Source organism: Amblyomma mixtum, chromosome 6, assembly GCF_055824585.1.
Source record: "Amblyomma mixtum isolate Tamu chromosome 6, ASM5582458v1, whole genome shotgun sequence".
Taxonomy (NCBI): Eukaryota; Metazoa; Arthropoda; class Arachnida; order Ixodida; family Ixodidae; genus Amblyomma; species Amblyomma mixtum.
The window spans coordinates 118124032-118137022 of NC_143017.1; the positions used below are offsets into that span (position 1 = coordinate 118124032).

General features: G+C 46.6%; 2 protein-coding genes across 6 annotated transcripts in view; one reads left to right on the plus strand and one right to left on the minus strand.

Annotated features, from left to right (window-relative positions):
• The window catches only part of Dgk (diacyl glycerol kinase 1), a 453430-nt gene that overhangs the window by 280655 nt on the left and 159784 nt on the right, over positions 1–12991 (plus strand). The gene's annotated exons all lie outside the window — the stretch shown is intronic.
• LOC149340175 (nose resistant to fluoxetine protein 6-like) overlaps positions 1–12991 on the minus strand; it is a 38992-nt gene that overhangs the window by 14956 nt on the left and 11045 nt on the right. Inside the window, exons 3-7 of the mRNA XM_089548935.1 lie at positions 6908–7098; positions 6182–6287; positions 4204–4285; positions 1541–1650; positions 662–838 (exon numbers count right to left, since the gene is read on the minus strand). Coding sequence (XP_089405061.1) covers positions 662–838; positions 1541–1650; positions 4204–4285; positions 6182–6287; positions 6908–7098 — 666 coding nt within the window. The remainder of the gene's footprint in view (positions 1–661; positions 839–1540; positions 1651–4203; positions 4286–6181; positions 6288–6907; positions 7099–12991) is intronic.

The window sequence follows — 12991 nt, forward strand, 5'->3', positions numbered from 1 at the left end:
ACGGCATACACTACAGGAAAACATCCACATGTTCATGATGCACGTGGCCAAGATGTGCTCGGGAGCCATAAAATAGTTCTGGAGCGCCTACTATTTGAAGTAGTGAAAAGGCTACTACAGTGCGCAATGATCAGCAGCAATCTTCATATTTGGTTAAAATATCCGATCGTTCTTACAAAATAGACTACCGAAGGTTTGATATAAAGGTTTCATCAATTCATAATCTAGTAGTCCAAAGACTGTCAGTTATTCTTTGCTGTAGACATTTGAGATGGAGAGATGTATACATAGTTTCGACACCAGATGAAAATGCGGCATTCCCCTGTCTACACAAGCACTGTCAGTACTAATGAGATGCTCCACTGATTGGGGCCCCGCCTTTGGCTCGCCTCTGCATAGCGAAAATAATAGCAACGCTGTCACACGTCTTTCGTGAAGAGCCTATCAAGGGCCGCACTTAATCGCTATGGTTTTTCGACGATGGTACCGGCCAATATAGGGGGGCAGCAGAACATCGAGGCCAGCCCGAATCCTGTAGTGCACGTAACTAGCTTCTAGCGTAGTTTGTATAGCGTAGGTGTGTACGACGCTCGTTTGTGTGTTTCTCGAGAAGGCGTACGCAAACGCCGGCAGCGCACGCCAGCTGATCGTGCTGCCTCACCAATGAGCGAGTCGTCCATGTAGATGTACGTGTGAATGGTGACGACCCAGACCAGCGCCAGCACCCGCAAGCCGTTGAAGATATCGAGCCGGTCGCCTTTGCCGCCGTCCATGCTGAACGTGGAACGCACTGTCTCGAGCACGGACAGCGACTGGAACCGCGCCAGCAGCGATTTCCCTGACGCCGCCGCCGGGAAGGGAGAGAAAGAAGAAAGGCAGAGAAAGGACCCGCTTTGGGCGATACGCTTTTGCAACTGTGGTCTTGATGAATACACGCGCGACGCTCGTCTGACTGGCACAAAGTTCTCACTCGCTGACACTAGTTTTGCGCAACTGTGTGACGTAAGACAACAACACAGCGACTCGTCTTCACGACGGCTTCGCAAGAAGAGAAGGGTAGAGAGGCGACTGTCCTCTCCGTACGAAAAAGAGAGAAAGAAAAAAAAAAGACGAGAATGGCACTTCTGGGCACTTGAGCAAGGGTTCACAGACCTGCACGTTCCTATGGGTCCATTCAGTGGTGGTGCATCCGAGTGAAGCATTCATTGTAATTGTTTTCTTTCAATTTGTTTATTTTGGTTTCAGATTACTGTGCGAATGAACCATTTATTCTCCTGTCTCAGTTGTACACAATAACAGAGCTAAATGGGTTACGCCGAGAAAAAAGAGCTGCTTAAGTGAACCCCGAAAGCAACCCTACGCTCGCTTCGGTTCGTCAGCCGTACAGGAGAACACACAGAAAGGAAACACCCTAGTTGGCTAGTTTCTGGTTTCATTGACGCAGGCTTAGTGATTTTATCAATGTTTCTTTATTTATCTTATTTCTTTTCTTGCTGCTCCAGCAGCTTTCGCCACTGCTAGTAAAAAGTCTATTTCTTACCACTGTTTACGTCATTCGAAGCCTGATCCAGAAGAGTGGGATTCATTCGGTTGACGACGTCCAGAGCTGTGGCCAAGCCTACCGCGGTAATGAACACTGCCAGGATGATGCTGCGGTAGAAAGCCAGACGTGAAAGCCATATGCTTGCTTGTATCACTGCCGCGCTGTGTACACGGTTGTATACAGGGTTCCTGCACTCTCTAAGTTGAGCCGTGTTGTCAAAACTATACCTGACCTAAGCAAATCATGTATCCAATCCACCAGCTTCTGCTGCACATTCGCAGATCGTGTTAGTGACAAGCGCATGGGAAAGATGGCGGCAGCTGTCAAGCACACACTTGCCACTTCGCAAGTGCAGTTGCTCCTCTTCCAACCAGATCGCGCCTGCGTCTCCCACGCGCGTTTGTTTTCAACCAGTTGCAGACGACTTTTCGTCGCATGCCTATAAGGGGCCATTTCTTGTGAAAAAGGCGGATTAACGATGCTGTTCTTCTGTGAAAACAAGGTTGAAATAATACGAACATTTCTAAATAGCGTGGAGAGCTGACGTAGTTGGGGCCACAGGAAGCGATAGTTTTGAACTTATACCTGCCATGCCGAGGCGGCAATCAATGTGATCACAAAACCATGGCGGGCCCTAATGAAGCCCATGTGCCGTGGAAGACACACCCCCTCTATTTAGGGCTTGAAATAATATTTTTGATCCTTGAATATCAGAACAGCGTCTACGGGGGCGATATGCAAGTTTACGCTGATGACTCTGTGAGCAGGCCTGAGCAGTCACACTCAGCAGCATTTGCAGCGCCTGACCTTGATATATCTTCACCTGGGCGCCTTCAAAGAGTATTGTCGTAAACTTCGGCTAAATGATTGGCCATTGCAATGTTGCTTAGAAGTCTGTCGTTGTGCAAGCCACAGAGAGTCGTCATTCTGTCTGACTCCAGATCTGCACTAGAGTGCTTACAACGAGGGACTCCCGATGATAAATTTTGCCTCTGGGCTCTCACCTGGCTGAGTAAGCAGCAGTTGGAAGGATTTACAATGTGTTTCAATTGGCTACAATCTCGCGTTGGAGTCGCCGGTAACCCGGCGGCAGACCTTCTAGCTCGAGAAGCCCGCTGTTATCCGTCCTAAGTGGCTGTACCAAAGGACGGGAACTTCCCTAGGCAGCTAGCATGGTACAACAGTATACTGCACTTCGACCACCTCTGCATCTGCCTTGCGTTACGCGAGATTTGTCACGTGACAGAGCTACTCTCTTGTATCGCTGGCGCACTAACTCCGCCTGTGCGTCAGGATGGATGCACAAAATTCACCGCGCCACCTGACTTACGTGCGTAAACAGTGATGTTGTGGGCGATGTTAACCATTTTGTTTTAGCATACCCACGCTTTTGTGATCACAATGAGACACTCCTGGGAAACCTGAGAAGATTGGGCGTTCCCTTGGATGACGTCTTTCGTATCGTGTGCCCTGAGGGCTCCCGAACTGAGCGGCGATCAGTGTCCAAATCACTCGAAGTTTGTAGAAGGACACTCGCCTTATGGGATAGTGGTAGAGACCAAGTCGTTCAAATAAGTGACTCAGTCGGAGGAATTGCCGGCTGGCCACAATGGGTTTAATGTCTTCGTAGTTATTTTAGTGCGAAAGACCTACTTCACGAGGTCAAACTGGCTCAAAGGGTTTGTGTGAAGCTTGACCTTGAAGGTGACATTGGGCATACCTTAAATAAATAAAATCAATATTGTCACGACTGGGATCCGAACCCGTGGTGGAGCGAACAGATCAGCTTCGCTGACCACTGCACGAGAGCACGGTGCTATCGCCGCAGCCGACCGCGCCTCATATTAATCTGCAGCACTTTCGCGCTGTGCGTTGCAACTCGTCGTCTTCATGAATTATTATTACAACTGATCTGATATCGTCGCCAGGCTTGCCGACGGACCAGCAAAACAAAGCCATGAGCCAACCAGGCTAAACGCATGCTTTCGCACGTCTTTAAAACTCTCACTTTTAGCGTTAGCTCTAATACTCGCGTTACTCAAGGTTGCGTTTGTATCAAACACAAGGTCATTCAAGTGGGACCAGTGGGTGGTACAATTGGTATACAGATTGTGGACCACCTATTTGTCGCAGAATGTGCGGAGTGGTATGAAACGATTTAGCGCATTACGGAACGTGACATTACTAGTTGAATCAAAGCGCAGCATATCATAGGGATTCCCACCGACGACGTTAGTTTCTCCAAACCGTTACTCCTTGAAACTTCAAACGTTCATCGCGGCCAAACTAACTGACGTAGCATATTCGAAGTGGTGTCAAACGATTTGGCTTCTTGCGCTGTAGACGTTGCAATCGGAAAAGTAGATATCCGGATATAACGAAAAATTTGTACCGGATATAGCGAAGGTGGCAAATGACGCAATATTCGTTCGGTATTGCTAACCCTCAGTACTCATACGCTGGATCAGCGTATTGCTCTTTTTTTTTTCTAGCGGCGGGTAGTAGCAAGTGGGAAAGGAGGGAGGGAGGGAGGGAGGGAGGGAGGGAGGGAGGGAGGGAGGGAGGGAGGGAGGGAGGGAGGCGCACAATGAGCGCGCGGCATCCCGGTTTTGATCTGCATATAGAGCGCGCGATATGCGCGACGCCGTCGACTCACTTACATGATAAAGACGGACGGCTCCTCGGACGGCTCGTTGTGGTCGCAGACGGAAATGAAGCTCGACGCCTTCCACTCTGAAAGAGCTGCGCAGACAGCAGCGCCGCGGCGTGAAAGTTGCGGGGCCGGGCTCGAGAGCGCGCTCGTACAAAGGGTGGAAATCTGGCCCCGCTGCAGTCTCTTCCGCTTTTCTCAATTCACTCTCGGAGTAAAAACCGAGCAAACGGAAACAAAGGCGACAAGAAGGTGCGAAAAACAGGCACAGTATTGAGGCTGAGCTCCCCGCTGAGTGGCCGACTGTTGGAAACTCCCCGCTGAGTGGCCGACTGTTGGCAACTAGCGCATCGTTTTAATTTTCTTTTTTTTTTTTCATTTTCCAGCTCGCACAGTGGGAACGTAGAATGCTAAGAAAGCCATGACTTCAGTTAGGGAGGCATATTTTTTTCTTATTTACCAGTACAAAACTACAGCATACGCAATAAACAACACAGAGAACACAGCTCACACGTAAGAAGAAATAACATTAATGAATGAGTATAATCGCTGTGTACACAAATTGATGAGTACACACAATAATGGGCCACAAGGGATGTGGATTTATGGATTGGTTTAAAGCACTTCTCTCCCTTTTCAACTGATGTGCCAGTCTCGCTTTTTACCAATTTTTGTATTCATTCCTTTATTTATTTTAACACTGTACAACCCCTTAATGCACCTAGCAGAAGGGTTATAAAACATTACATTCACACCTTGTGTTAGATCTGAAAAATAAAAAAAATAAATCGTGCAGCATAATTGAGTAAGAGTTAAAAATAGGCCTAAAATAACGAAATAAATTTTCTTTAACGCCTTGTCGAATCTATAAGCTCGAAAAAGCAGTTGTGGTAGCAAATTCCCACCGAAAATAGTCGAAGGAAGAAAACTGCTCGAATGAGTTTGTTAGTGCTGAAATTGGCTGCAACTTTTGTCCCTGTTCGTCTAGTAGCTGAAGGTTTTATAAAACTGTGTGTCGCATCATTTACTTCTTGTGGTACAACGACACGGAGAAACAAAATCTGCCCGATTTTGTGTCATGCTTTCCAAAAACGTTATGTGAAAAAGACGGGGGTGGACACACTCTCCTGTCGAGGACAACCGCTAACCTTAACAGCACTCTGGAATCGTGAAGTTAGCGAAACTGACGGCGGTTTCGCAGGTCCCGCTGGCTTCTGTGTAAAAATGTAAGTATATGTTTGCCTCCTTACAGGGACCTTGAGGAGGCGTTCTTCGATGCTGCAGCTTATTATTACTATTTCTTGACCTCTGTGCGTTTGCATGTGTGCGTCTTTGCGTGCATAAGCGCGTATATTCGGCATTTGTCTTCACCTATAGTTAGTGATAGTTCGACGTAAAATGAAAAAAGAACGCTGGCACTATGCGTAGCCCTCATCGTTAATGGAAAACTGTTCGGAATTATTTTTCACCTATTTCCACTTTTCTTTTTGACAATCCTCTTCCGCGCACGCATGAATGCAGGCAAACAGATCAACAGAGACGTGTTATTTTCAGTGCGCAATGTAAGCTTCCCGGGGCCAGTTCGTAAACGCCACGCAGGAGTCCCCAAAGTGCAAGCACTTAGATATCCAAACAAGACCGTAAGTGTCCTTTACGAGTGATCGACTCATTACCTGGAATTCGGGATAGCACCCAGTGGCCTATCACGTTACATTCTGTTCTGCAGCCATTTGGCCATTCTCTTTCTTACGTCACGGATGACGTCAATGCTCTATTTTTGAATGTTCAAAGCCATGCGCCACGTGGTGGCAGGTGAGAGAACTATAGTGGGAGCGCCTGTCCGAATTCCTGGCAATGTTTACTTATAGAGAAGAGACCCGTCTCCTTTACTGACTTTGTCAAACTCTGGTAACTGGTAGCTGTGAAAAGACTCCCAGCAAGCACAACCGCAAAGACTATATATACTGTAAACCTGTAAACTGTGTCACCTTTGTTCAGTATTTTCGGGACGTCATCGTTGCTGCATGCGGACGGGAGGCAGGCGCCGATTTTTAGCATTGACTGCTCGAAGGCGAACACCCTCGCCTTGTTTTGCTGCAACGGGAAGTAAACAAAGTGGAAGAGGCAGTTCGTAAGTACGAGAAGCTCTTCAAAGACAGTGTCTAAGAAAAAAGTTCGCTCCCCGGCCATTGCTAAGCATGGAAGGGCAAATATAATGCGTGTAAAATGGCTGTTTTGCACAATGCAGTCACCGTGTAGTTGACGCGCAGACGACTGCGGCTATTCAAAATGCTGGTGCGGTATACGTCAGCACTGTGATTGGCTGGCGTCAGTCTGTTGTAACCAATTGTAGTCCCCGAAAATGTGGCGCTTATCGAAATTATGCATTATTTTGATTGTTCTGTCACAAACTCTAATAAAAAGATTCACTGTGATTGTTAAGATCACAGCTTGAATGGCCAATCATTACAGCCAACAATAAAGCGGTCGATAATGTATGTGTGTCGCTACGGTACACAAGTTACAACCTTTTCGCGCACCTCATTTTAGGCTTCATGTTTCATGCAGTTTTAAATGTGAATTTTTTGAAAAAAGACCTTTAAACGAAGAGGGGAGCCTTGTGTGATACAACCAATGCGATCACTAACCAAAATCGTACGATTTTCTTTCACAGACGTTGCTTAGAGCACCTTTCAGCGAGGCGTTAACTGTACCTCTTTCTCGGCCACTTCTGGGAAGTTGGGCATGCGGTCCGCGTGGTACACCACGATAGAGCAGAACTTTTTCCCGACAGGGTCCCCGTTCTTGTCCACAAGCGCCGCAGAGAAGCACTCCTTCAGTGAGCCGATCTCCCCCGAGGATCCGTGCAGCATCCCGGTCGGGAACGATCCCTGGGAGTCCAGCACTGCGGCCGCAAGATATTGGAACAAAGTTTCAACCGTCACGGTACAGATGGCGGTTCAGTTCAGTCAGGTCCACTTGTCCGGTCAATTCTCACCCCACAGTGCGTCGCTTGGAGCGCTGTAGACCACCGAAGCGTGTTAACGCTCGAGCGAAAGGTGTCAACTAGACAGGACAGTTCAGCAAAACTTTTGTGGCGCCACGCCAGCATTTCGTCTACCGCCACTTTGGCAAACTTTCTGCTTAGCTCAATATCGCGGCACCACTGCATTTTCACCTCTGCACTTTGGACCTTAAAAACATTCGTTCTCCGCAAACGTGCCCGTGCAAACGCTGACTTCATTACGACGTAGTATATTTTAAAATTTCGAAACTACTCGGGCTATATCAGCTCTAAATATGATCGCGATGTCTTAGAGTGTTTCACGCGATTTCGTAGCAGTGCAGATGAGATGAGTTGTCGCCAAAGGTGTCTACGAGAGCCCATGCGTCGCTTTCATTTCGATGAAATTCTCTTTCCCGCCCGTCTCTCTCGAATGATTGCTTCAGTCGCCCCCAGAGCGTTGAGACACAATAATCAAATTCGCAGAGCCCCCCTCAAGATACGTCGAGAAGCTTCCGACGTGCAAATCTCGTTTTGCCCTACATGTGAGAGAGAATGAAACTAAGCTAAATATTTGATGTTAAGGTACCAGGAAGAACAGAAGTGGGCAGCGCTGTTCTAAAAAATAAGAAATGAATAAATGAGGAGGGAGGGATGAGCGGGAGTACCGCTGGGAGCCGGGGGGGGGGGGGGGTGAAGCGTTTCCGTGCAGTTGTCCAAAGCTTACGAAAAAAGCTGTCGAGCCCAAGGAAAGCGCACGTTTCTCTCTTTGCCTTCGATCATCCTAAGCTGCTTAGCGTGCAATTACGTTCCTTGTTTCGCCGAGCGCACGCGAGCCGCCGGCCAGTCGCATAATCCTTGCGTAGACGGCTCTTCGCTCGCACTCGCTGTCGTTTAAGCGTTCATGCTGAAGGAGCCTGTGTAAGCTTGTAAAGAAGCAAGGCAGTTTCGAGCTGCGCTAATAGCGACTGTCGTTATGGGTCTCGGGGTATTCAGCGGGAGCTGCGGGAGCGAGGAGTAGGTGAAAGAAGAATTTGCCTTTGCCTGTTTTTGCTTTGGCGACGACATGAGGTTTTTCAGCGCATTAATATAAAAATCCTGCATTGGGGACCTGATTTTAAAAAAAAAAGCTTAAGTATTTTTTATTATTCCGCTGTGGAAATGTACTAGGCAATGCCACACATTTTTCATGGCCGCCAAGCCTGTATCGCTACTCAGCACTCCCTACGACGATACTGAGAGCCCTTCTCTATTAAATATGAGTGTTTAAAGAACGTTACTCAAAAAACGAACGCGAGAACGGGAATATGTCTCCCTCTTTGGTTCAAGAAATGGCAACGACTGTCTCTACCTAGTCTCCACCTCCTAGTTAGAACGCCCATTCACAGCCTTAGATGCGTCTGGTCACCCTGGTTCACATAATCGTAAATAGAACATTATACGGCTATGCCAACCATGAGAACCAGCATTCTACGGTTGTGGGGATTAACATCCCGCATTTATGCGAGACATCATTCAATGGTTATGTGAACAAGCATTCAATGGTTGTGTGAACCCATATTCTATAGTTATGGGAGCATTGCTATGTGAACGAGCAGCCTACGATCGTGTGGACCACCATTGTACGGCACTGTGAACCAACAGTAAGTGGGCCAACATTTTATTGTTATGTCCACCAGTATTCTACGGTCAGGTGAACCAACATTCAGTGGTTATCGGAACTAACTTTGTACGATTGTATGAAGCAAAATTATAAGGTTAGGTGGACTTTGGGGGCCCATTCTTTTTGCGGCAGAACAGGGCGGTGTTTCTTGTCATGGCACGCTATCTAAATGCCACCATAAGCTGCGCAGAGTGGACTGTACCTCTTTTTCTGCAGATACACATAATAATAATATTCCGTCATACTATATATAGAGAAATCTTCTCTTCCTAAAACCTCTTATAGACCTTATTACGAAATCGTTGAAAACTTGTGTTGAGAAAACATTTTCCTACATTCCCATTGGCTTCCGCACACAAGAAGGGCACCAGTGCAACCCTACTAAAGATACAAGACGCCCAGAATGCTGAAAGCATCTGCCTGCAGCTCGGTCTCTCGAGAAACTCGAGGAAAAGGGAAAAGTAAGACCGATCAAGAACTGAATTGAAATATAGTACTTTTCGATTCATTTCGTGCTCGAACTTATTCGCTAGGTCCGCTTATTTTCTTGAGTGCACCGGCGCACAGTCAGTGGGCCCCAAGGTGACGCGTGTATCTCTATGTGGCGTCCGGCGCTGATCTTCCAATTACCCTTGGCAAATCCCAGAACGTCATCCGGACGCATTTAAACACCTTAGGGCGCGGATAGTTTTTTTTTTCTTTTTTCAGGTGAGTTGTTCGAGATTTAAAACCCTTAAACCGCAAAAATTCCTGCCGCGGGCACATTCGCTCCGGTGAGACCCGATCTCGGCTCGAGTCCTGTCAGTTTCAGAAGCGCCGCATTATCGTTGCCCGTGCTGCCGGTCGCATGAGGGCAGCAGCTACGTACGGCGCGCCTGAAAATGAGGGAACCGCTTGGAGAGCGCGACGGGTTTCACCTGCCACGCGCACTGCTCTGTCGCGGCTCGGACGGCAAAACATCGTTTGCTGTTTTTTTTTTTGCGTTTTTGGAGCCACGTGGCGTGGAACTCTTGGAAAAGCAAAAAAAGAATGCGCGAATATTGTGGCAAAGAGATTTTCAATCGATTGATGTTAGGCCGGTATCTCGCCTATGCTTTTGAATCAGAATCGGTTTTTCCTGTGCGTGTTTTGTGATTGTGATTGAAGGGAAACTGCATAGGTTTTAGAAATCAACGAGCTTAAGAGGGTCGAATGTGTGAAACTTGGAAGTAAAGCATGCGAAGTCTTTTTGGGCTAGCACTTGAAATAGTGAAGTAATCGCCGATTGAAATCCGGACGCCCTTCAAGCTTCTCCGCAGCGCACAACGCCAAGTGGGGGGTGCATTATGACGTCATCGAAGGTATCGGTACATTTCCAACGCACAAACGCCTGCTTTGAAGGAAAAAAACTAGGGGTGTGCGAATATCAAATTTTTCGAATACGAATCGAATACGAATACTTGATTCCGAATATCGAATCGAATATCGAATAATCAAGGACAGATGCATTTAACCACTACAAAACATTTATTTGAGCACCCAAGAACATCACAGTTCAAATATATCGATGATTAAATGAACAAAAAAGGTGTGTGTGGCTGCACAAAAGGTATCAAAGTCTCGAACATTATTCTTAGAAGAGTGGAAATATCAGAGAGGATGGCTAGTACACAGCATTGATTAAGGCTAGCTTGCCATCAGCACAAAAGCGCGTTGCTGGGATGAGCATAAAAGGTTGTCCTGAAGGAAAACCAGCTGCTCCACATGGTCAGGCAGAAGTAGTTCCCTTCTAGCTGGAACGACTCCTCCAGCCACAGAAAATGTCCTCTCACTTGGCACTGACCTGGCACGTATTGTGAGGTACTTCGTGCACAGCTCTGACTATTGCAACTTCACAGGTATAGCCACAAAAAAGCTCACCAGCGCAGTTAGCTACGGCATGGCCCTTAGAAAAATTCGAAGGAAAAATTTTCCTTCATCTATGCGCATTGCTCTGGGCGCCGCCATGTTGTTATGTCTGTGTCGACAGGGCTTGCGGCCCGAAATGAACGCCGGTGCTCACAATGAATATTCGGCTAGATACGAATATTCGCGTCGGGTCGAATATTCGAAAGAACACGAATACTTGGATTTCGAATCGAATACGAATACTAAAAATATAATATTCGAAATATATTCCAAAATTTCGAATATTCGCACACCCCTAAAAAAAACCAACGCCACCGAAGGCGAACCCTGCCGAGAGTTGTTTGGCAGCGCCTAACGCGTCAGGGCATCGTGTGACGGACGACAGCGGTAAATTGAAATCATACCTTCTGTGACGTCACGCTCAGTTTTCCTGCACTCCTCCGGTGTATTGAGGAGAAGCGCAAATTTCAATCGTCGATTACGCCACTATTTTAAATGCTAGTGCGAAAAAAACTTGGCATGATTTGCCTACAGCCTACATAGATTTGAGTCCTTGAATATCGCAAAATTCTCAAAAAAGTGCTGCAGCTGCCCTTTAAGTCGGCGTTGTATATAGGAAAAATGGGAATAACGTATGGTGTTGGGTGTTGGTGCGTTTCTAACACTCGCTCGTGACGCAGGCCCAAGTTACTACAAACGAAATGCTGAGGGGCTTGGTCCTCCATGCAAGCTGAATTCCGCCCATTGCGAACAACGCGCACTTACGGGGCGTACCGATTCCAGAAATGCGCACACACTGTCTTGTGGAAATGCACGTGATTGGGTTAATTAGCTCGGTTATATTCATGAGCAAAATTAAGGGACCCCTTCCCTGTTCCGTAACAAACCGCATTTTCTCCCTCTGTTGACAGAATTTATTTATTTATTTATACAAAATACCCCTAAAGGCCCTCGAGAGGGTATTACATAGGCGGGGGGGGGGGGGGGGGGGGGGCACAGGCAATTGCTACTGGTTGTTCTTGCTTAGTGTATTTACGGGGACTTAAATGGAGCGTTGAACTAAAAATAGCATCAGAGAGGTAATCAGGTGGACCACTGTTGATTTCAAAGAAAATGAAGATGGAGAAGGCAGTGTCCCGTGCTTTTGCACACGGGCGTGCAGATTACTGTTACGTTGACACCAGCTCAAGTATGCGCAGTGCTTAATTTTGGAGCGAGGCTAAACCACATCCACCGCAATTAATGGCCCTCTGTCTGCCCATCTTGCGTTTTCTTTGTATGTTTGCCTTTTCGCGCATACCCAGTGTTTCAGAAAAGACTTTCGGTAATTTCGGAAAATAGGATTTTAGGGGAAAAAGAAAAGGCTTTTGAGGAATAGTGTTACCAGTGTTGGTAAACACTGGGAATCCGGCGAATCTTCTTATTTATTGAGCTGGTTAACTAATTTTGGATAATTAACTTTTTAACTATCACAGCTAGACAACTGGTTGCAATTAGATATTTGTAGCTGGTCGTTAGTAATATATTTACCATATTGGTCGTTAGCCATATCAGTTTTTAGAATTTCGAAAACGCGATTATTCTCGGCGCTGCGGCTCGACAAAATTTGCCTACAGCGTGCGAAAATACGTGAGCTTTCAAAAAGCATGGAGGCAAAGCAACCTCTCCGGTGCACATAACTAGTAAAAAAAGACAAATTTTGTAGAGCCACAGCACCAAGGGTAATCGCGTTTGGCTATTACTAACAACCGACTACAAATCTCTAATTGCTACTAGGTGCCTAACTGTACTAGTTCAGAAGTTAACCATTAAAAATTAATCAACCAGCTTACCACTAAAGACGATTCATGTGTTTTCTTGTGTGCGTCTAATACTATGCTGAAAAAGCCATATTTTTACCTAAAAAAACTATTTTTGAGAATTAAAGTGTTCCCTGAAACAGCTGGTATCTTGCTGTTTTCTTCCGAATAAACGTGCAGTAATGAATAAGCGTTTTTGTTGTGTTCTCTTCTTTCTTCGTCTTTTTTGTTTTGCGCTCGGTGAGCATAAATTCGTACCAACTGCGTTTATGTAAGAAGCAGCATTGAGATTAGCAACGCGGGGCTACTTCTGCATTGAGCAATTGTCGACTATGAGCTCCCACGACCGCAGCCACGTTCCTTTGGGCCTCTTAGTTACTCTCGATGTCACCCGAAAACTGGTCAGCTCGATCAAACAGCCCGGTGTGAGCAATCAGTATTTGCA